General features: G+C 44.5%; 2 protein-coding genes across 2 annotated transcripts in view; one reads left to right on the forward strand and one right to left on the reverse strand.

The window, feature by feature from the left end:
* The window catches only part of DDX49 (DEAD-box helicase 49), a 561,187-nt gene extending 555,935 nt beyond the window's left edge, over nt 1–5,252 (reverse strand). The window contains exon 1 of the mRNA XM_069649167.1: nt 5,036–5,252. Within this exon, the coding sequence (XP_069505268.1) occupies nt 5,036–5,150 (115 nt within the window). The 5' untranslated portion in view covers nt 5,151–5,252. The remainder of the gene's footprint in view (nt 1–5,035) is intronic.
* Nucleotides 5,253–5,677: 425 nt separating this feature from the next.
* Nucleotides 5,678–24,905, forward strand: part of COPE (COPI coat complex subunit epsilon) — a 224,787-nt gene continuing 205,559 nt past the window's right edge. Inside the window, exon 1 of the mRNA XM_069649168.1 lies at nt 5,678–5,842. Within this exon, the coding sequence (XP_069505269.1) occupies nt 5,735–5,842 (108 nt within the window). The 5' untranslated portion in view covers nt 5,678–5,734. The remainder of the gene's footprint in view (nt 5,843–24,905) is intronic.

Consider the following 24,905-nt stretch of genomic DNA (forward strand, 5'->3'; position numbering starts at 1 on the left):
TACTTGTCAGGGCCCAATGGAACAGGGTGCTCCAACCTTACCAGCAACACCCCTTCATAACCACCTTACTTCTGAACTGTGGCTCTGCAGCTGTGGAGACACTCTGCGCACTGCCCCCGCAGCCCCTCCTGCTTCCTTGGAGCGACCGCAGGCAGCGCAGAGCAGCCCGGGCGTCCACCCGGCCCCTCCTCGTTGGACTCAGCCCACGCTAAGCCGTATAGCGTAAACACGCTGTCGGGGGCGGAGCCAACTGCCGCATACAGGCCGATCCACCTGGAGCAGGGGCACACACAGCCTCCACCGCTACTTGGGGAACCGAAAGCTACGGCCTCTGCTCCTCCACAGAACAGCCGCCCGCCCGGCTCCCGAACCAATCCAGGCACCGGCGGCGAGCTGGCAGCAGCCAACCGCTCTTCGCCCTCCGCTCCTCCCCTGGGGCACACGCAGACTCCGCAGCGAGCAGACAGCAGCCAACTGCTCCTCGCCACTCCTCCGTGACCAGGGGAACCGAAAGCCACGGCCTCCGCTCCTTCACCGAACGGCCGCCCGCCCGGCTCCTCAACAAATCCAGGCACCTGCGGCGAGCCGGCAGCAGCCAACAGCTCCTCGCCCTCCGCTCCTCACTGGGGCACACGCAGACTCCGCAGCGGGCCGGCAGCAGCCCACAGCTCCTCGCCCTCCGCTCCTGCACAAGGCAACTTCCCGCCCGGCCCTGCGCCGGTTCAAGCCCACAGAAGCCGCTGCAACCGATCCAGCGCCGGTCGGCCACCGTCCACGCCGACTGCGCCAAAGCCGATGGGGAGCCACGCAGCTGATCCGCACACGCGTGGGACAGGGTCTCGTCAAGATCCCAATCCTCGTCGCCAATGACAAAATCTATCCAACACAGGTAATTATATTTATCTTTCTTTATTGGCGAGACCCCACAGCCACAAGCTCCGGCTCCCCTCGCTCAACGGCCACTGTGGAATGTTGATTGCTGAACGTGCATCAACATTCCACCAGTGTGCCTATGCGCGAGCCCATACATATGCATATTACAACACTTACCACAACAGGGAGCTGGAAACTCTTGAATCCCAGGAAGGAAATGGAAACAACGACAGGGTAACATAATAAACAGGAAGTTAGTAGAGGTAAGTACCCCGAACAACACGAGGGTCGCACTAGGTCCGGGATGGTGCACAATCTTCAAGGCGTCCTTAAGTGCACTGATGGAAAGTTCTTAGCTGTAATCCCTGAGTGGGTTGAAGGAGGTAAGGGGAGTCTTGTGGTAGGCAACAGATGAAGTTTGAATGGTAAGTAAGCAAATAGTCATGGAGGGTCAGAAGAATGTCTCAGAACCAACGTAGATGGAAGCAAGTGGCAACAGGTTGGAGAGGAGACGCACTGTGCAGTTCACATTTGTTATGGAAACAATAGGAAAATTAACTCAAGGCTTTTTAATAGTATGCTAAGTGCAACAAGAATACACTGTAAATCTCACACTTTTTGCGGAAACAAGTGGAGAAAAAGAGCTTACCAGTGGAATGAAGACTGCTGGAGAAAACACACTGTGCGGTTCTATGCACGGGTTGATTTTCATTGCAATGCAATCAACGCAGAAGTCTGGGGACAGGTATGGCAACGTGAGGAGCAAGGTAAACAAACAGACGACAAAGGCAATCCAAATAACAGTCTGGGTCGAGTGCAGGAGTATCAGAAGTCCGAGAGGTGCGACAGGAGGAATCCTTTTTGAAAGCCAAGGTGAGTTGAGGGAAACAACGTACCCGGATAGCTATGTAGGAATAATGCTGCGAAGAGAAGCAGCATTTCGAATTGAGACGCCAACTTTAAAGCCTGCTAGAGAGGCAGGTCCTCGTTAGTCCCGTCGCGGGACTAGTCAGATGATTGTTCACGTGACCTGCTCTTTGTCTCCGTGTAGCGCAACAGACTGTTGCGTGCATTGCCAAGGTAAGCGGCAACACTGCCAGAGGGGCGCGGCAACGCGCCGATAATGATGCGTGTTCGATATTTAGTCTGTGCCAAGTTAGAGAACCGCTGCCCACTGCAGGGCGTAACCCCGACTGAAGCAGAGTGGGCGAAAGGAAAGTCATAAAAACTGCATGGAGTGGAAAAGAGGAAAGAAAAGGAAACTAGTAGAGAAACAGACAGAAAAGTGACGAGGTCGAGAGAAAGTCAAAAAGCAGAGCGTGCAAGGGATGCGAAGGAAAAGGCATATAGTAAAGAGGGCACAAGCAACCAGAAACGAGAGAGAAGGGTGCAAGCGACCTGGCAGAGTGGTAAAGGTGCTAGTGGGCACGAAAAAGTAAAGAAAGTGCGAGCGTGCGCGGGAAAGCAAGAAGGAAGGTGCCAGTGGACATGGAAAGGTAAAAAAAAGTAAGTGTGCAAGAAAAGGAAAGGAAGAAAAAGGAACAAAAAGGTGCCAGTGGACACAAGAAAGAAACAGAGGGAAAAAAGAAGGGGTACAGAAAGACTCTGAAAGTAAACATTAAGAGCGAGGGGTTAAAGCTCAGAGTGGTCGCACTTAGGAGGAGCAAATAACCTGGCGTTTTCAAAAAGCTTCTGATGCTAACCCTCTGAAAGGACTGTTCATGGAGAATAAGGTAAATATATTGTAAAAATCTTGTTTTGATTAAACAATAAAAAAAAAAATTAAAAAAAAGGTACATCCTGACAAACTGAACTCATGTTTTCTTTTTAGCTCAAGAGGGGCCTGAGCTTGGGTAAAGGAACCCTGAGATGCCAAGAAGTTTGTGTTTGAAGTGTTTGAACTTGGAAGAGGCCTAAGCTTGGGGAAGGGAACCCTAAGAGGCCTATCAGAGTGGAATCTTGCTTATTTTGTGTTACTGAAGGAACAAATGATTGGTTAAGGGAACACCAAGGTATTAAAGACATTGTTTTAACTACGGAGAGCATCCTATGAACAGTCACTTTTTATTGAACTCATCCTTTTGAAGCTGGCCAACCTACATTTGGTGGTAGTACCACCTGAAACCAATCCTGGTTTCCTATTTTTGTTGAACCACCACTTTTTTTTAACATTTGAAATACTACCCAACATATTTTTGTCAAAGAGTGTGGGCAAGCATAGGTTTAGATACCGACTGATTTTTATTTTGGACTTCTAGACTTTGACGGCCCTTAGAAATATCAGTTAAGGGTATCATCCCTTTAGTGTTAGGGTCAGTTAGGCATTACACCAACCAAGGACCTTTTAGAACTAAAGGTTTTAAAAACGTATCTTTGAGTCTGTGTCTCTTGATACCATTCCTGTCTCACATGCCTCACTGAATGAAAAAACCCCAGCCACGGAGTACAGGGAAGTAATGCAAAGGTACCTTAAATCCTCCCCTCAACATGCACTCTGATAATGAAGTGTGTCAAATATATGCAACAGTACTTTCATTAATTAATGTGTTCACTCGAGACTGTATTTCAACTTAGCTGCCGGCAGGGAGCTCAACGAGATGAGCTACTCCCTTTTTTATTTTTTTTCACAAGCTCCATTCTGGAGCACCCTAAACCTTCCTCTAATGGACCGCAATTATAGACAAACACGTAAAGCCGCGCACACATGCCTTAATGTGGAGCACAACGAGATATGTCTGCAACAGAGCCTCTCTCCCCCGCACCTGCACGCCAGAGTGCAGGCAGGCACTGATGTTAAATGTTAAAGATATTTGTACCGCGCACCGTCACCAACGGCGTTGGTCCCCAGGCGCTCTGGCAGATCTGCAAATGAGAAGGTGGGATGGGTTAGTAGGGTGAAGAGTGAGTAGGATAGTGAGAGGGGTGGTGTTCTGTTGGCAGCTTCAACTCGGTATACACTGTGTGCTGAGCTTTTGGTGCGAGTATAGGGCAATGTCAGTCCATGTGTGCTGTTGGTGCGGTTTATGTGTTGTAGTTGTGTGGTGAAGTGCATGCAGATTGTAGTGCGAGAGGTGGTTGTGTTAGTTTGAGTGACGTAAGAATGTAGAAAGTTTAGAGTTTTTTTGGTTAGTGGGTTAAAATGTTTTGCAGCTAATCACAGTATGGATGAAAGCCTGGGTTTCGGGAATCCTGCCTGGTGCGGGAACGGCTAGACTTGAGAGACCCGCATAGTGGGGGAGAGGCCCACGCCCAACTGAACTATAGTAACTTACTTCACTGGATTTCAGAGACAAATGAATAATTTAGTGCAGTCCTAAAACACAACTAGAATCGCGAATTGCAAAGCGAGAGAGAGGCCCACACCTGACAAAGGTTCCGTTTTTGAGCGATGTATTCCCTGTTGTGTTTTAATGAGCTAGGTCTACTGTAGTATATTATTGAACTGTGTATAATGAGGTTGGAGTGTCTATTCTCCCCTTCGATGTTGGAGCAGGAGTAGGGGTCTCCTCTTACCCTACCATATAAGTGAGAGTGTCTGCTTGAACTTTCTGTGTCGGACATGCCGTGATGCAGTGGGTGAGTCGACTGAGTGGTTTCATCTTGGTCTATGTGTTCGGTCTGTAGCATCCTCCTCTCGTGACTATCTCTCGTGGTCTTATGGACTGTCGTGGGGTATATTCTTATCGAGTTTGGTTGTTTGGTGGGGGCCCGAGGGCGGTCTCTTTATTCATCATGATAAGCGGTGTGGGTGGTCTTCTAATTATGCTGTGAAGAGCCAGGATTTGAGCAGTTTCAGGCTCAGTGAACGGTTCATGCGAACTGAAGCTGGTCTATGCGAACTTCAGCTGACAACAGCACATCCCAGCTTAATTGCTATTTTTCCCGCTCCTCCCACTGACCGTACCCTCTCCGCTCTTATTTTCACAGAACCAGCAGAGCACCAAGAGACCACAAAAGTGGCACCTGTGCACGTTATAAAAAGCTTTAACATTAACACAGGAACTATAAAACGATGTTCCAAAGTTGGTCAAATCTGGTCAGATCGGTGTCCGTGACAACAGAAGCTGTCCAAAAATAGCTCTTTACAAAAACGAAGAGGTCCAACAATGAGATTTCTATGTTGATGTTCTGACACAAGCGGTAATGTTTTGGCTGTGCTCACCTTCCAGTATGGGCCGGATGCAGGCTTCCTGCACAGGACTGGGGTTGCTGATCCCCAGCTGTTGACACTGGTCCAACAACCAGGAGGAAAGACCGAGCGACAGAAAAGTACACATGCCTGACACCTTCAGAACCAGCAGGCAGCCTGAACCAAAAGAAGTTGTACACTTCTCGGTGTGCAATACTTCCGGCGCTCGCCGTGATGTCACTCTCCAAAGATCAGTTAAGGTTAGGGAAACAGTATCTGCAGAACTAGTTGAAAAACAGGTTTATATGAAGCAGAGAATTGAAAAGGAATTGATATTTCCAGTGCTGTGAAATCTTTTTGAGAAATGTATTTTGGTTCCTATACATCATTCTCACCCGGATATTTATATACAAAATTAAACATCAGATATTTCTAACAATACTGCTATAATCAGTACATTATTTTCAAAGAAAATAATTTCTACTACTCACATAATCGGCATACACTTGTGTTTCGCTGTGTAAACACGTTGAAGATTAGAGTTTGAGATGGCTAACATGATTGCGTCTGCTTGTCGGCGACTTCCTATTTTTGTCCTCTTTCTGTTTCCACAAGAGAGCGCTCTGACACCCTGTGCTGACTCCAATGTGCGTGGACGGCTTGTTAGGGATTTGCCTGTACCCGGAAGTGACGTTGCCAGAGCTACGTGTACTGCGAACCGGTAAGAAAAGGATGGCGGCACAGCAACAACAAGGGGATGTGGACGAGCTGTTCGATGTGAAGAACTCATTTTACATCGGTAGCTACCAGCAGTGCATAAACGAAGCGCAGAGGCTTAAGGTGAGGCGGCGGGGAATGAGATGCGCTATATGACGAGTGAGGCAACCCTTGCTTTTTGGGAGTGAGATTCGCCTTCCTGTCTGATCTAAATGATTGGCGTGTAAGAGTAGTTCAACTTGAATGTATGGGCATACCCAGCTATGGGGTCTGGGTCTAATAGCCAAGCACGACCAGTAAAACACCATATGATATGGCTCAAGTCGTTCCTGCCACAACAGATCTCTTCCTTCTCTCCTCACTTCCAGTGTTCTCATACATGCCAACATTCTGTGACAACAAATCTGTAGGAATCTTAAAGTTTCAAAAATAGTAATTAGCATAAGGATGAAATCATAGGAAATGTCACATTAATGTGACCCAATGAAGTGGCAGGGCGTGACATCACAGAAAAAGTCATGTGAACTTTGACCTTCTGAAATCAGAGGAAATGGCCTCAAGTGACATATGGCCTTTTAGAGATCATAGGAAAGCTCAACATAATGGTTATGAGGAGATGGCCAGCCAGCAGGGAGCTGAAACAGGAAATGCCCACTGAAAATAAATAAATCCTTCTATGTCAGCAAGTGTCTGCTGTGGAGGAATGGGTGTGAAAAGCGAGGTGATAACACTTCTATACCCCAAGGATGTGACAGCTGCAAGGGCTCCTGCAAATTACGCTTCTGAGGCCATCCCTAGAACAAAAGTAATATAGAGACAAATATATTGCTGTGCCCTTTAGTCCATAACCCAAATGGGTACATACTGGATGCTTCGATGTGAAGCAAAAAATAGATCATTGCCTTAGCTTGCTGCAAAGTTGTTATACAGACAATGTGAATGTTTCAAGGTGCTAAATGAGTGCTATAAATATAGGTGGGTCTCTAATGGGATGGCTCTGCCCTTCATATCACATGCAACTATTCAGAAAGCAGTTACTCAGGCAGAGGAGCGGGAGCGAAGAACTTGGTGATTCAGTGTAGTGCCCCTCACCACAACTGGCCCTCCTGTATAGCATGAGTACAGGCACTTTACAAGTTCAAATCTAACTCAGCAGTTCGTTAACGCCACTTTATTGCATTTTAAAAAAAACATTTTTTATTTAAAATGATTTAGTTTAAACAAACTTTTCATTTGGTTTCATTGAATTCTATCACATCTTAATAGTAACATAGCATAAAGTTATTGCAAAAGAACGAGTTTCTACAATGTACAATTTATGAATTTGGTTCTTTTGGATACTCGAGGATGTCCGCAAGAAATTGGACAACTGTATAAATCAGTTTCTTGTCTTGGCCTCTTAAGATCTTAAGCCATCTGGACTCTCCTTCTTCTTGCTGTTCAGAAATATTAAATAAATTGCCAAATAGAATTCTCTTATCGGCATGGGCTGGGCAGATCATAATGAGATGTTTCAAGGTTTCAGGTGTGTTTTTGTCCAAGCAGAAGTGGCAAAATTGATCCTTCATGGGTATTTGTCGAATATTAGCTAGCCTTTGTCTGGTTGGATAGGTGATCAGACGGATTTTCATGAAAGCAGTACGGGCGATTGGATCTGGGAAAAGTGCCATATATTTGCGGGAGTTTGTGAATTGCGCGGATGTCAATCGAGCATTGTAGGTTCATGGAGTATCTTTGTTTTTCTGCAGATGTTTTAGCCCAGTCGTTTTGCTGCATTTTTAGCTTTGCGCGCTGAGGGCGGTTGGTAAGCATTTCTATTGTTATGTCTTCTTTCGCCATTTGTTGGAATAAAGCGGCTTTCCACGTTTTCAGCATAGTGTTCATGGCATGCGGGGTCTCTCGTAGAATATGAAGTGCCGGGATTGGATTTTCGTTTTCATTTATCAGCTTGCGCAAGAGGTCCATCTGCTTCCACCATACAATCGAGGAGAGGGATTGTAGGGCCACTTCAAACCGTATTCTGACCATGGAAAAACTTTTAGGAAGGTTCAGAATCTTTTGCCAGAAAGCTGCTTCTAAGGTTTGCCAGTTTACCTCTGTTGCTATAACCATGGCATCACTCCCGTATGTTATGATGGGAATGACCTTTTGACGGTAGAACGCCAGGATGGGTTTTAGGGAGAATTTGCAATAGCGTCGTTGTAACATCACTCCTTGTCTGGCTAACCTTCGGATCTTTTAAGTCACCCAAGCTATTTCAGCCTTCTGCTGATTAATTAGTACACCAAGGTACTTGAAAGTTGTAATTGCTTCAAGTGGTTTGCTCTCCATGATGAAATTTGTAAGTCTAAGTCGGGTGTTTGTAGTTTGATGTTTAGTTAATGTCATTATTTTTTTTTTTTTTTTTTTTTACATTGATCTGCAACTCGTTGGTGTTTATGTATGTTTCTGTCATTAGCAGGTTCTCTTGTAAGCCTAATGGAGTTTTATCCAGAAGTACAATGTCGTCAGCATACATGAGGTATGCAATCGGAAAGGAATTGATTTTTGGCGGGTTAAGTGAGTCAGATTTGATGTGGGTGAAATAATCAGCAGTGTATAAATTGTACAAAGTTGCAGCGAGGGGGCATCCCTGCTTTAGGCCATTGTGTGTTCTTATTTCGCCTGTAGCGAGTCCTTGTTTTGTTAATCTGACGGTGACAGACGTATTGGAGTAGTGTAGCTTGATGGGTTCGCTGATCTCTAGTGGACATTTACATTTTGCAAGTTTTTGCCAGCGTCCTATTTATGGCGTCAAATGCCATATGGAGGTCTATGAAGGCTGCATACACTTGAGTTGTTTCTTAGGGCTTCATGCTTTATTAAGTTTCGAATCAGAAGATTCACATTTGTGCCTACATTTGGCGTGAAGCCTGTTTGTCGAGCATTGAAGCTGTTTGTTTCTTTGGCCCATGCAGTCAGTTTTTGAAGGCGGTATGTCGCGAACAATTTTCCCAGTGGATCTAGGAGAGCAATAGGTCTAAAGTTAGATGGATTATCTCTATCACCTTGTTTATAGATCTTGATCAGCACTACTTTCATCCAAGTCTCTGGTATCGATTTTAGTTTATTGATTAAGGTCAGAATAAGGTCCATTAAGTTTGGCCAAGTCTCCGGAGCCTGTTTCAGAATGGCATTAGACAGGCCATCGGGGCCGGGGGCACGAGAGGCATTGAAGTTTTTGATCTGTTGGAAATGTTTATCCCAAAGAATGGTCCATTGATTCGATATTAGTTCTGCCGAGGTTTCTTCTTGGCGCCGGGATTTATACAGTTAGAGAAGTGTGAGATCCATTTTTGTTCCGAGACATTGGAGACCATCAGGTGTTGGTGATTGGGGTCATGGTTTAGCAAATTCCACAGATTCCTCAAGTTCTTATTTTTGAGTTTTAGAAGCATGGTTTCGGCATCTGTTTGTTGCAAAGACATCTCATGTTGTTTTTTTTTTTTTCTTCAATTTCTAAAACCTTGTTTTGCTCTCACCCTCATCCCGAGAAGCAGCTTGTGACGGTACCAAACAATTGATCATCACAAGTAGCTTCCTGTACCATATGGCTCAAGGTATTAAATTTGGCCTGTGGTTCAGCCTGTGAAAAGAAAGTCGGAAATGTCCCACAATTCAGAGAAGGGACCCCCAGATTAGCATTTTCCAGGGCCTTTACCACCTCCTTATACAAAGGTGGAGCCTCTTTAATCCGTAAATTGTAATACTTTCCTTTACTTCACAGAGTACACAACACTCTTATTGCAGGGGAAAGGCAATAAGGGACGTCATTTCACCAAAATGCCAGGGGTAGCGGAAGTGACATCACACGACCCTTGAATCCTGATGACATCACAGGAAGTGATCATTTGACCCCACCCCAAAGTGCTATCGCGGGAAGCGATGGAACACAACCTTTCACCCATTGACAAAACAGGAAGTGGAATCACATAGCATTGTACACTACGATAAATATGGTTACGATATCACTATAATGTGATGTACATTTCATACAAGAATGGATCACCATATGTATTGTTAAGATCAGTGTCTATAGGCCCATTTTCCCAAATGTCTGTGAATGCAAGCAGACGTCCATGACCAAATGATAATGATGTGCTATTATATAGCACTTACGCTTAAGCGCTTTATATAGAAAAAATATACACCCAATATCACCCAACCTGTGTTGTTACTTATTTATCGACCTCAGAAGGATGAAAGGCTGAGTTGGGCGTTTAAGAACAGACTAAATCAGTGACTCACCCCCTGAAGTGTGCCTGAAATAAACCTTTAATAAGTCTAGCAATTATTGTATAGAATTCCAGAAAGACCCATTATTTGGTATTCCTATTCTTTCTTATTTGGGGTCAGTGCTGAAAGTGTTAGACTTGTGGCACTGCTGTTCTTATTTTTCTTCTTTTTTTAAGTGGCCTGAACAAGAAATCCAGCCACTACAGAGAAGTAAAGAGCCACATGGTGCTGGCCACAGCCCAGGAACTTGCATTACAAGTTTTTTAGAGGTCGAAAGGGAAACCACAGTGGTCGCAAGGGAGACCTCAGAGGTCGCAGTTGTGACCTCTGGCGACCCCTAAATGATGTCCCTGAAGGCAATTAGCAGAACGTATTCAGCATCAATGAAATCTCAATGGTTCCAAATGCTCAACTAATTTTCCAGAGCGGGAGCGTCTGTCCACCACAAACGTGTGTAAAATATCAAAGATAACCTCCATACGTTTGATGCGCGGTAGCAACGACGTGAATGTATTTATTTAGGTTTCTTGTACATGTAAAGCCAGGCATCGGCCTCCATTGCAGCTATAAGCAGCAGATAAGTGGCTCCCTCCATTTGCTGCCCTTCCCTTGCATAGACTGATTATACAATGTGACCTGCACATGGGCCTCTAAACAAAACGAAAGGTGATGGGTGGACGATTTCTAATCAGTCAGAACCACGTGCATGGCTCTGGGTTTGATGCAGAACAATGCCCTGCGGCACACACCACTGCCAGGTCGAAGTGGGCAAGAGGTGGTTCTTCTCTCCTGCTAGGCGAATGGGGGCTCGAAGGAAGCGCACGCGTGATGAAAGGGGAAGGGGACCTATGCTGGCTTGGTGGAGTGCCAGGAGGTGGGCGCACTTTTTCAGAGTGTTTATGGCTGAGTTTAATACTGCTGTGTCTGACTGAGGGCTGACTGTTTTTTTTTTTGTTTTTTTTTTTTTTTGGGAGGGGTGAACCGTGCCCTCACAGTGGCTTTACAGGACAGACTTTGCCAGACACATGTCAGAAGTGACAACAACCCAAGTTTAAATGGTTACCTTTTGAATTTGGACATGAACCGGCATTATAGCAGAGGCAGAGCTCAGCTCAAATTCGGAAGAATACTGCTGCTCACCCTGCGAGTGGAGACGGAAGACACCTGGCTGGCAGCTGAGAGGCGTGGGATTTCATGGGCAACGCCGTCACCACGCTCTGACACCAAGACTGCCTGCAGTGCGCAGGACAGAGAGTGTCTGTTCCACGCTCTCATCAATCAAAATAATTACATGATGGGCCATTAACACGCCCCTTGGGGATGCTGCAGTGCTCTGCAGCTCACTGGGCCTCAGACAGAAGCAGCCAGGCCTGTAAATCCATAGTTGTTGCATGAAAATCGCTAGGTGGTAGGACTGCCTAAAAAGCGGTATCCTACCGCCTAAATCGGTAGGATTGGCAAGTATGTGTTCTGCAGGCTACACGCAGCTCTCCTTGAAGCTTCCCTCCTCTGCCTCCTTTCTGACTGTTTGGCTGCTATTCAGTCATGGCGCAGTGCCAATGATCTCAGTTTTAATTTACTTTATTTTGATTTGGTTGAAACTAGTCAACCTTACACAAAGCATTAAAACACACATTTAAAACCGTTAGTACAGTGTCTAAGATTCAATAAGATATAAAATCACAATTTGTTCTCCAGTCTTAATGCCAGTAAGACCGGTGGTGTCGCTGGGGGACAGGCTCCCCTTGTGCCCCCCCCCCACCTCAGCACTGTCTGCAGTGCTGTGTCCACCAGCACAGCACCCACACATGGCCGCAATCGCTGCTGCCGCACAATAATAAAGAGCTGTTAAGTCGCCCTGCAGCCAAGAGCAGCCCCTCTAATCCGAATGTAGGACACGAAACTGCTAATAATGGGTCATTAGTGACTTAATGGTTTAGTGGCTACATTCTGATGGGCGAGGAGGTACACAAAAGGGGTGTGGTAGTTGCTGTGCACAAAATATTCTCTGCTGGAGTGCTTTTGATGTCGCACATTGCCCTTTTATAGGCGCTCCCCCCCCCCTTACTTTGTCTGTCCCTTCTAAATTTGATTCCTGGCGACCCCACTGAGTAAGACTGAGATCCTTTTTATTGAAACCCTGCTCTCTCTGGGTCCCCTCCCGTCACCTTCTTGTGAGGAAAACAACCTTGGTGTCATCTTTGATTCCTCTCTCTCTCCTTCGCTGCTCACATGGCAGACCTTGACAAGAAGGCCCACTATCCTCTGCACCTCCTCAGAGGTATTCTCCCCTGCCTTACCTTCCCCCAGAAACTCAATGTCTCCAGAGCTCTGGTTGTCTCTAGACTTGACTACTGTAACATTCTCTTCAATTTTCCTTTGCCTCCTTCAACTAATCCAGAATGGGACTGCAAGACTTATCCTTGGCCACAAGCCCAGGTACCACATCTCTCCAGCCCTTCTTTATCTCCACCGGCTCCCGGTTGCTGCTAGGATCAAATTCAAGACCCTCTGCATCATCCACAAGGTTTCTGGGGCCTGGGACCTTGCTGCATCCAACTCTCTCTCCCTTAATACCACCCTGCCAGAGCCCTTCAGTCTGCTAACTCTAACTCTCTGCAAATCAGAAGCTTTGCTAAGCAAAGAGTGCGGGGTAGATCTCCGCAGGAGCCTCCCTCTGGAATGGTCTCCCTGCCCATCTTAGGCTTGAGCCAGAACTCCTTCAGTTCAGAAAGCTCCTCAAGGCGCTCCTTCACTGTCCCCCTGCCCTGCTAACACCGGCTTCTGCCTCAGTGACTGGCTGCCTGGCTCCCTCGGAGTACTACAGGGCTCCAGTTGCCCCTCCCAGTCTTGCTCCCCCCCCCTACATTTAACTGCATTCCCTTGCCCTCTAGCCTCCTCTTAGCACTTGCACCTCGCCTCTTCACCCCTTCCCATCTTAGCACTGCGTTTTTGCGCGGACAGCAACCCAGCCTCGCACTTGCACGATCCGAATGTCACAAGACCTAGTAGGACCATTATTGTATCTTTCTCCCTTGTACCCTTTTGTCTTGTGATGCCTTGAAAAACTATTTGTGGTATAGGCGCCTTACACATCAAAGAAATAGTCACTTGACCTACATCCTAAACCATTGCTTTACTTTAGAGGTAATGCCTTTTTGCTACACTTCCATTGCTCAGCTCATTTATTTTGGGGCACTTGTTAGTCCTTAAGGTCACTAGTGCAAGGGACTGTTTCCCCTATTATGATTTTTCGTTTTGGTTTTAATCTAACACATATCGCAGTGCTGTAGTGGTTCTTTCATAGATGCCAGGTTCTATGGAACCCAAGCCCCAATAAAAAATGACCTGGGGCTCTATAGACTGCATGAGCACAGCTTCAAGGGAGTGTTGAATCAAAGATTCCTGCTGTGCTTTACAGTTGGCTTATTAACCAAGCTGTCATTTGTAGCCATGGCAACTATACCAGGGTAACAAACGCTGGTCACCACTACTGACTTATACGCGGGTATGACCTACAGTATGCCCCTGGGAGAAAAGTGATAACTCCCGATCATTATGAGATAGGGAGTACAATCATTGCCAGAAGCTAAATGAGGATGCACCCGAAGTCGATCAGTGTTCCAACAGCATCGGATGGACAGCCAATAATGTTGAATATACATCTACTAGTGTTCATGACCTGGCTTATTGACTGACTGAAGACTGGGATCATAAATCTCCCTTGGATACCTAGGGAGAAACCCTGATATAATTCGATAAAAATGTAATATGTCTGCTACATATAATAATAGCTCTACACGAAAATGTCATGGTCGTCCGATAGGGTTCACGGGACTTAAATGGTTGTGTGCTTGCACCCAGCCAGTTTAAACTGTACATCGCTGACTTAAATTCTGTCTTAACTTTGTCATCTGCATACCCTCCTAGAATAGGTACATTGAGGTTTCAGTGGCTTGGTTATGCCAATGATATTGTGCTGTTGGATTGCACCCACCAGCAGGATTAAAGAAGCATTTGAAAGTGCTACAACAACACTCAGATGATCCATCCCTGAACATCAATGTGAAGAAAACTAACCTTATGATATTGAATGGGAACGTGAAAACGAAAAGATATAATTGGACACTTAAACAAATCCCTTTAGAACCATGCTATAGATCTGAGTCCACATTGATAATGGTCTGAAATTGAATTATAATTTTTACTATATATTCAGTGCACAATAAAACAAGTGGAAATAAGGGCTTTCTCCACCAGAAACTGCAGGTGCACACTAAAACTGTTAATAGACATTTTATACATAAAAATTGGTACCCATTATGTTGTATGTGTTAAGACGGATTTCTGAATTCTGTCCTGGTGGCGCAGAAGTTCAGAAGGCCAATCTAATTACTTGGAACAGGGTAACCTCTGGACAAGCCAGACCAATCAGGGTAGCGATCGCGGCGGTCAAGACTAGGTCTCAAGAGGGGTGAGGGTGACTGAAAGCCCGCAATGAGCACACAAAGCAAGGACACTTACAAACTACTCCAAACAGGTGTTATATTAAAAATATATACACATTTATTCCAAGGCCTTTAAAACAATGACCGTAGCGAGAAATCACAATACAACTCTAGTAAACCAACACATACCATACCAATACAATATATATACAAATACAGACAAGTCTCAAGCGTTAGATGCACGAAATGTGTAGTCCACCTAAAAGGGAAGAAAAACAGGCAGTGCGAAATAATGCTTAGACCCAGTCCGCCTTCAGAGGCAACTAACTAAAAGGAAGTCCGAGCCCTACGAAGAGTGGAGCCTTGTGCTCAAAAGTACCTGCACACGCTGGTGCCAACAGGCAAAAAGGGGAGTCTCTTCGAGGGAGATCAGGCAGTTCAGTTTAGTGCACGAATGAAGAAGAGCAGAGTTCCGCGACTCAAGGGCAGCCTCCACTGTGGGCAGAAGCAGAGCGCGAGTACGGAAAGGCGTGCTGTTTTGACACAGCGGGGAAAAGCTATGGGCTCCTGCAGGAGGGCGACCAGCTCCTAGCTATGCTACTCACCGGTCCCCGATGCAAGCAGACCCAGGCTTCTCCGCGTCAGTTTCAGTCGCTGGCAGGTTCAGGAGAGCAGGGGACGTCTCGTCGTGTTGATTCTGCAGCAGCAGAGTTGAGTTAAAGATGTCCCAAACTAAGTGAACCCGCACAGTTTGTTACCACAGCAGGGCAACGGAGTGGCCGTGTGTATCTGAGCCAAATGTACACTACTCACTTCAGACCTGGGAACGCCAAGTGTACAAAGCGTGTGAGAGTGACAAGGACTCGAAATACTACACAACCTGGCGGCGGTTACAGAGCAAGACTCCTGTGTAAGCTGGTCAGTCTGCTGGATGGCCCAGAGACGCTTCCGAAGGCTTACGAGCAGGAGATGGTGAAGATGCCGAGAATAGCTGTCCCCGCTATTCCAAGGTTCGAAGTACCAGTACAGGCCTTCTGGTTCGATCAAAGGTGAAAAGGGTTTCACAAGGCGACAGCAGTGCAGAGGAGCAGTCCTTCCGCGGGTCACCAGCGATTCCTCGGTTCAGCCTCTTGGTTGCAGGATACTTGGCTCCTGTATTCCTTCGTTCGTGAGAACTCAGGAGATCGACATGGTAGTGGTGTTTCCAGCCCCCTCTTATCCACGGTTCCCTTCGCGCCAAAACGGAGGCGACCCAATGGGAGATCCGCTCATCAACACTCACACCATACGTGGACCTATCACGGACCACGGTGGTCCCAGGCATTCACACCACCCTAGACTCTCTGGCACCCAGGAAGTGTATTGGGACCAGACATCCCAGCCCACATCCTGGAGGCACACACCAGGCATGTAGAAGCCTGCGAAAGCATCCGTGTTTCGCGGGAAAGTACATGCCCAAATAAGGAAGGCCCCGGGTCGGCTCGACCTGGGGAAGGTGAAGGGAGCAAGACGGTCAGCGGACAGGACAAAGGAGCCTCGTGGTCTGGCCATTTTGGGAGCCGGGCCACCATTTTGGGCTAAGCGCGAGAAACTCGGTTAAAACGCCAAAAGGAGCTCAAAACACAAGAAACGATCGCTGCCACCATTCCCGTCCGTGAATCACTTGCACCGATCAGTTACAATCCTAAAAGAGTATCCAGGGCCTGTAGAAGGCTAGAGACCCAAGAGAGCAGTAATTTAGCTTACAGTGCCCTATTGTGTCATGTTGCACGAAAGCCGCAACATGATAAAAGAAACTACGGAAAACAGCGTTTCCCGGTACTGACTGTCTTAAGGGCATGTCAGTTTCCCCGTAAGAAAGGAGCGAAAGCCCAGAGGAGTGCGGCAGAAGGCTGCACTTCTCTGGCAAAGTTGAGAACAAGGTGAAAAACAACAGCAAAAAGTTTAGGGGTTGCCACATGGAAGGAAAATTACCTTCAATTACGAAATCTTTCCTAACAGTATGGAGCCTATATATGGGAACCAAGGAAGCGTAAGGCGCTGTGAATTTTAGATTATGTTGCTGGATTCTGTCACCTTAAACCTGCCTCCTTGCTCCTCCCACTTCCCAGCAGCCTCCCTACATCGGTGGCTTCTGCGCACACCCCGAAGTGCCTCGCAAGTGTTCACTGTTTGGCTGTTCAGGTGTGCGGCGTGGCGCGTGGGCCCACTGATTTCAGGACTATGGCTGTTTGTGAAGGTTTGTCTTATACGACAAGGTGATTTTGAATTGCATCTTATATTGCGCTACCTATCTTCCGTTATTTTTTATAATCGGAAGCCTTGATACCGCTGTGCTCTGTGTCTTACCAACGAGTTGTATTGGCTATATTGAAATATTGCTTACTTCTCTTGTGTAAACTATATTGAGGGCTTACCAGTATTGTTGCTAATTGTTCCACGAGCACATAACACCTATATATGCGCTAACTTTGCTTGTAAATTTCAGTTTCACACATCATTTTCATTGCTGTTTGGCAACTTCACCTTGTGGACACACTGTCCATTTGCCAGCGTTACACCTTTTCTATTTGTAATTAGGGCTGCAGGCTTGAGGTGGGCGTTTTCACTTCAATTTATCATCCTCATCCTCAGATACGGAAGAACGTATTTATCGCCTTGATGCATCCATCAAACTAAGCAAAGAGGTCCACGCTGTTTTGGATGCTCCTTCAGGCATATCCCCTCCTATACAGTGGGCATCAAACGACATCTCCTCTTCCAGAATTATTATGCCACATCGCATTTGCCTATATGAAGACTGACAGTCATATGCCTTCTGTCACTCCAGAAACTCTCATTCCTTTTCTATTCAAGAACTAATGATATTGACTCGCCCTCCCAGGTAAACTACTCTCACCTGCACAATTCAGCATCACACCCTCTACCAACTTCAAATACACCAGTTTTAACTACTAAACCGCGCATTGATGTATCTATGCTAGCACCGGCAGTGTTATCTGAACTTGATAAGAGTGCGTTTATCTATGGGCCCATCCACGCCGGTTACATCCTCGGAGGGGCCCTGCTAAGGTTCATTTACATAATCAATAAGTTTATAACCTTAATAACAAAAGTTCTCTTCCCATTCGCGACCATATTCCCACCAATATTTCAGATGTCATTTTGGCTAGTTCACCTAATCATGCAAAAGGTGAACTTACCCAAAAGAATCTGATCAAGACGCCTTCAAAGTAATAATTGATCTGTGTGGCAAAGAAGTCTCCCAGATTCCCTATGCCCATGTTACAAACACTTCTATTCAAGACAACCATCTTCCTTAAATTGACCTCAATAGTATAAACGAAAATGAGTTATCATTTCCGGTCATTAAACGCATCCTGAATCGTTTGGATAAGGGGCATGCACGTACACATAGAAATTCAAAACATGAGATTTTTATGTACCGACATCCTATCCAAAATTAATAGGATTGAGGGGTTTCTATTTACCCATGACCATAAGCACTCATCTACTTTAAAACGGCCTTCTCCTTCCAAACGTGCTACTATTGCGGCCCATTCTGTATACACCCAAACTGAGCCTCTGAATTCCACCATCGTTTCAATGAGGAGATCATATGCCAAAGTTGCTAATCCAGTGTCTCAAATAAATGATCCCAGTTCAATTGCACTATATCATGTTATATCCAGTAATCAAGAAAAGATTGCCATATTAGAACAGCTCATGAAACTTCAAGAAAGTAAGGCTGCTAAACATTCCAAAGTGACTGATCCCACGATCACCTCTGAGAATAACATCTCATATGTTGACTGATAGTCTTTCTGCCTTGCTGAAAATAATCGCTTGTGAAGAACGCATCAAAAATAATACTCCTGTTCCAATATAGACGATACCTCTTTCTCCAGTGCCTGAAATTGTGTGTAATGGTCCTACAAAATACAATCTCACATAGAGCCAAACGATTAGAATCTAGACAGATTAAGATGAAACAAATCCAGACATGACTTTCTTACCGAGGAAAAAATCGGGCTCCTTCTAAATCTAACAGGCACAATTCTAACATAAAGAACCTGTGTAATCTATCTGTTGAAGATGTCATGCTCGACCATAACCAAGTAAATCTGCTCTTCAACTACATTCAACCTCATATCTACTGAACCCCTAAGCAGTGGTTTTAGAGCAAAGACCCACACCAATATAAAGAAAAATCCTACTTGTTCAAACACAATGCAGACTGTTGAATCAGATGTCATTAAATCAATTTCAGTCCCTTCTCCTATATTACCTGAGTCCCTTGTATCGACTGTTCAACTAAACAGACTCAATTATCCAACTTTAACCCTGTCCCAACAATAAAAAAATCAGTTTCTTCTCTCTTGAATCCAAACCTTTCTTCCCAATTTCTGACAGAAAATCAAGCTGCTGTAATTACTACATACATCCCTGAAGCTGCACTAACATGCACAACTCAAACTGCAAAGACCCCTACTCGGCTCCTGGAATTCCAGGTGATATTGCTCCAAAGATTATCCTGTTCGACCCCTCTCCTGCTCTCACTAGTGCCGAATCCATTCCCATGAACACTAGTGACATCGCTGCTGCACTTTTGAATATTATTGATGCCAAAATAAACAGTGAACAAAGTAGTCTTTCAAACGTATCCCTTCCTTAAGGCTCACACTATCTGATGATATTGAATGGATAACTTGACTTGATTGCCCCTTAGGGCATAATTCCCTGTCCGCCCCCCTCGTCCCCTAGGTAAGGCTATGTGGAGTGGGTACAGAATCACAAATCTTGAGTTATGATGAGAAGCGCCTCAGGGGTTCGGCCTAGCGCTTTTGACAGTTCCTTGAGTTCTGCACCCCTTGTCATACTTGACAGAAATACAGGCAGAAAATATTACGTGGTTCGTTTTGACTCGTGAGACCTTAATATGAAGCTGACACTTAAAAGTAGCAAGTCAATATTTTTATTATCACTTCTGTTCTCTACCAGCTTTGATCATCATTATGCCTGCTATAGTGAAAGCAATAATAATGTAACATACTAATATATATATATGGAAAGCATTATTGCATAAGCTAAAAACACGATTGGAGTCTAACAAAGATTAAGTACATAATTTTTAAAATGCCAGCTTGAGCAATCATGGGGTTCATGTTATGTTGTCTAAGCTATGCTATGGTATGATCAGGAGTGGAGTGACACAATAAAGCACACCTTCGGTCTCGCAAAAAGTTCAACCAGCTCATTTAAACTCGCGTTTGTCATGCCTTGCCTGGCGGCATGCAAAGTTACCACGAGTGCCTGTGGATGGGGCCTGCTGCTCCGGCACCTGCTATCGAAGGCTCTTCCCAGCCGTCCACGATCTCGTGGTCTGCTCTCAGCTGCCTGCTGCAGATTTTTTTTTTTTAGCCTTGGTCTGTTGTGCTTTTTGCTTTTTATATTAACACGCGTGACTTAGTCTACATATACTGTGTGTGTCATTTCCTTGGCCTGGACAGAACATCTACAGTCTGAACCTGCTCTTGAGCTTAGCTTTGCATTGCACACATGATTTACCTATGTGAAAACTCAATCGACAGGTACCGTCATCGCCTCTTTGATATTTCCCTCACAGTGAATGTGCTTCCTGTAGGGACAAGAGCAAAGTCTGTAATTCGCTCGTTGGCCCCTTTAAAACCTCATTTTCGTGAATGCCTTTCTTCAGAGGAAAACGGCTACACTTGTCTTCAGTCACTCTAACCTTGTATTTCTATTTTGGTATTGTTTCCTGCCTTCGGCTTCTTATCTGATCTGCCTGGTGTGAAACCTAGCAGTTGAAGACAGGAAGCTGCTATTCTGTGGTTAGAAAGAGGAATTGATCATGTTGAGTTAATTGCAAGGAACAAGCTATGCGTTTGTTCTTTGCTGAACCCACGAGCATTATTCATCAACGGCAATGTATCGTCTATAGCAAATGCCTACCTTTGTCTGTTGACACTAGCCCTCGCCTTATGTGTTACTGTGTACTTTGTACTTTGTATTCACTGCACAGTAGTGGTCATTTGCTGTTGCCATTACTGATCTGTGGCTTAACTGTTTTAGCTCATTCGTAACATTCATAAATCATGACAAACTCTTAGCTCTAAAAACAATAACTGAATGATTTGTCAATTGCAATCGGAAGCTATTACAAAAATGAGAATGCACTTTAGAGATGACTTAAAAGTTTTAGGCCTTACCCCACATATACTCAATTCACAGAAAGAAGCTTTACTCTTTGATTTCCAAGAAGCTTCCAATACGTCTATTATTCCTTCTTCCATCGAGAACGTCAACTTCACAGTTGTCTCTCACCTAGTGCAACTCGCTACAGTGCCATCTGCTGTTAGACTGGTCCTGGCTTGGACAGTTATTAAACTACTTTGCTCCACAACAATTAAAGCATCCAAACCGTAGCCATTTTATTAAACTTGCCTCGTGGAACTCTTGTGGGTTCATTAATCTAGGTCAATGGCTAAACTCCTTAACTGGAATTACTACACCGGACCTGATGTTTATTCAAGAATCTATGTATTTGGCTAACTTTAAAGTCAATGGGTTTGTAGTATTTATATCCCCTGCAGTAAAGGGTTCTTGTGGTCGTCCCTGAGGTGGGCTGCCAATACTTATCACTGATTATATGAAATTTGCTGCTGACCTAATTCTAGTATCTGAAGATATATTGGTAATTAATTTCCACTTACCTGAATGCCGCTCTACTTACATTTTACTGATCTGTCTTTTTTGGAACCCTGTTGCTGTTCCTTTGAATGATATGTTTGAAAAACTTGACGCTATTCTGGTTAATGCCCTAGCTCTTCATTCTGAGTATAAAATCTTTATAGGTGGAGATTTCAATTGTAATTGTTCTTCTGCCACCTTCATATCTCCACCATACTGTAATCTCCACTTCAAATCTATTTCTTATGTCAAACAGAAAATGGATTTTCTTTTTTCCTAGATTGGATCTACATTTTGTTTTTTTCTCTCCACTGACTTTACATGACACAGAGGAGATGTACATAGACTTTTTTGGCATATCTACGGACTTAATACAATTGGCTCCTCCGGTAATCACCCGTGATCCTAATATCAGCGACCACTTTATTATTACTACAAACCTTTATCTTGACATTCTTAAATGTGAGTCAGTGCCTGAACGCCAACATGTAGGATATGCTTTCTGACAATGTTTTATTACATCCTAAAGAACACCCGTATGATTGTGATCTTGCACATATTGAATGTGAACTGTTGTACGATTAAAAGTTTACTAGTTCAGATTGCTTTCACAAAAACATTCTTCTCGATCAAGAAATCTGTCATTTGCCAAAATTATAAAAAAAGATATTCTAGCTCTTAAAGCCTCTATCTTAAAGATACTCAAAAAATGATTTGTTCTCTGCTCGAACAACAAGAGGTAGGTTTGGGCCCAATTTGAAATGTTCAGATAAAGCTTCAGACCGTATGCTACATTTGTCCATATCTGCTGAGACTTGGCTCTCTGCTTCCGGCTGAATATCATAAAGACTCATTTATCAGCCATACACACTCGTACCGGCAATTGTCCTTGGCACCCTCTATATCGTTAATAGACCATTTGGAAGCTCATACTCTAAGGCAGCAGGTCCAGATGGTATTCCGGCCTGCATCCTGTTATTTGATCCCCCCTTATGGGCTTCTATACTTTGTCTGATATTCTTTTTCAGACTAACAATATACACGCATCCTGGCTTACATCACATATTGTACCCATTTTCAAAAAAGGTGATCCAGCTCTCCCCGAGAACTATCGTCCTATAGCTCTCATGGACGTCTCTGCTAAAAATGTTGCTATGCTCCTACGTGGGGAACTCTACAGCTTTATCATCCATCATGACCTCTATTCGCGCAACCAAGTAGGTTTTCACAAAAGGTTGGAGACTACTTTAAATGCAACCATTCTAGCCCATATTTTGCAGAGATCTAAAATATAAAACACAGGTGCAATCTATATGGCATCCATGGACCTTTTTGCCGCTTTTCATTGGGTAATCGGGCAGATACTCTGGGAAAAAATGTTTCACTTAGGTTTCCCCATGGCTTTGATACTGATGATGGCTAAAATGCATACAAATACTAGCCATCATATTAGGCTAAATGCTGAAGGTACTTTATCTGATCCATTAAAACCCATGTAGGGGTGAACAAGGTTGCAATTTGGCAGCAACTCTTTTTAATATACATTTTTGTGGCATTGATAAAATTTGGTCTAACGATGTAGGTTTTCCTGTTAAACTTGGTAATCTTAAGCTGGAATGGATGGCGTTTGCTGACAATATATTTGATTGTACGCCCTTTGGATTGCTAGCCAAACTCCATTGCTTGTCTATGCCAGAAACCTTAACCTGCTATCAAATGCCTCTAAATCCAAGATTCTTGTTTTTAATAATATGAAAAGGAAAACATGTAAATGCACATGGTATGTTGGCAAGGAGATTATTTATAAAACTTCTCTAAGAGATCCTGGATACCATCTGTGTGATATCGCCTCTAAAAATCTGCAGATTGCTGCTCTTAGCTGTAAAAGTATGCCACTTATCTCACAGATGAAGCTTCTCTATATGAAATTTTGCAAATTCTCACTCCTCCCAATCCTTGACTTCTATTCTTTAAAGGTAGAAGCCATCCTTCTTTTTGGGCTGGATATGTGTTTGTTAAATATCAACTCGACTCTCGACCAATTGCAGGGTAAAATTTGCTGAACCTGGTCAGCTCGCTTCCTAATCCAGTTCTACGCCATGAACTTGGTTTATCCGCTTTGTCTGCGAAATATGCTTGGCGTCTACTTACTAATTATGACAAAATGCTATCTCCTCCACGTAATTCTCTTTACTTAGATTTAGCAAATATGTTGAAACACCAAAACCCCTGTTCCATGCATCCCTACGAGGAACTAATGCTTGAACTTTTAGACAGGATCAACACGACTCGCGGTGATCTTATCTCGTCCCACGTATGTGTTTTAAAATAAATATATATATATATATATATATATATATATATATATATATATATATATATATATATTGTATATTAAAATAGCGTTATGAATGCAACTGGTGAATTACTCTAGATTCTATCGCATCCTACAAGCATTACAAAGAGTATGCACTCTTTCTTTCTAAAAGGCAACCGCGGTTGTCTTATATACAGCTTTTCCATTGTAACAAAGCCTGCGATGTGTAGTTACGCTTCAGATTAAATCTTTATCCCACTCTTGAAAAAAACAAATCTTGCAAACTGACAACCAAAACTGATAGGTCAGCCTATTGTCGTTTTTGCCTAAATACACAACATAATGAAACCCTGAAACATCTCACTTTGTTTTGTTCATATTTCGAAGTAAAAAGAAATGAAATTCTAGGTCCCTTTTATCTAGGATTCACTGAAGGTTCTCGAGAGATGTTATGGGACCATCTGATGTGGGGTTTTAATCAATCACTTATATTGGCATTATTTCATTTTTTGACACAATACTTGAAAAATATGTTATTAAAAATTGCTAACCTTAGAACAGTGGTCTTCAAACTTTTTTGACCGAGGCCCCCCTGAGCAAAATTTGGGCAGGTCGGGACCCCACAGAAATGCCAAATGGACAGTATATATTGCGCGCCGTCACCTGCTCCCATGACAGTCGCTGGGTACCCTCATCGGACTCCTACCCAGTCGCTGGTCTGTCCCCACCCCATCACACACCCTGGGCTCTCCCCACTCTGCTCCCACCACTATCCCATGGTTCCCGCCCATTGTGCTCCCACCATAGTCCCTGGGTTCCCTCATCCCGTTCCCAACACAGTCTGAGGGCCAGTGGCGGCTGGTGATTTTTTTTTTTAAGAGGAGGGGCATAACTATTTCCGCCAAAAATGTAATAGCTACCGAGCATAGTGAGGGAGCTCGAGCCAATAAGAGGGAGTTCGGGGGGGTTTCCCCCTGTGAATTTCTTTTAAATAATGGGTTAAAATGTTGCATTGTAGAGCATACTTTTAACAAGAAATGGGTAAATAGCCAAACAGTTTGCAATTGGTGCTGGGAGTCCAGGGGGCAGGCATTGATATTGATATTTATATTTTATTTCTATCGCGCTCGTACACAAGTGTTTCAGAGCGCGACAAGGCAAAGGAGGGGAACAGAGGAGAAGAAAACAGCCATCTTACTAGGCCCAGTGACATTGAGAACGCACAAGTGCGAGGGGAAAAGTGCATTGAAGGGGGGATGGTTCTCCTCAAGTTTTAGAGTGGCAGGGCGCTGTTCCAGAGGGAGGCCCCAGCCAAAGACATAGATCTACCCCCAGCTCGTTTCTTTGATAAACGACTGACCCTGAGGGAGTTGGAGGTAGAGGAGTGAAGAGCTCGAGAGGGGAGGTATTTGCGGAGGGATAGCTGAAGGTATTC

The sequence above is a fragment of the Ambystoma mexicanum genome, chromosome 1p, assembly GCF_040938575.1.
Source record: "Ambystoma mexicanum isolate Mex_15411 chromosome 1p, UKY_AmexF1_1, whole genome shotgun sequence".
Lineage (NCBI taxonomy): Eukaryota > Metazoa > Chordata > Amphibia > Caudata > Ambystomatidae > Ambystoma > Ambystoma mexicanum.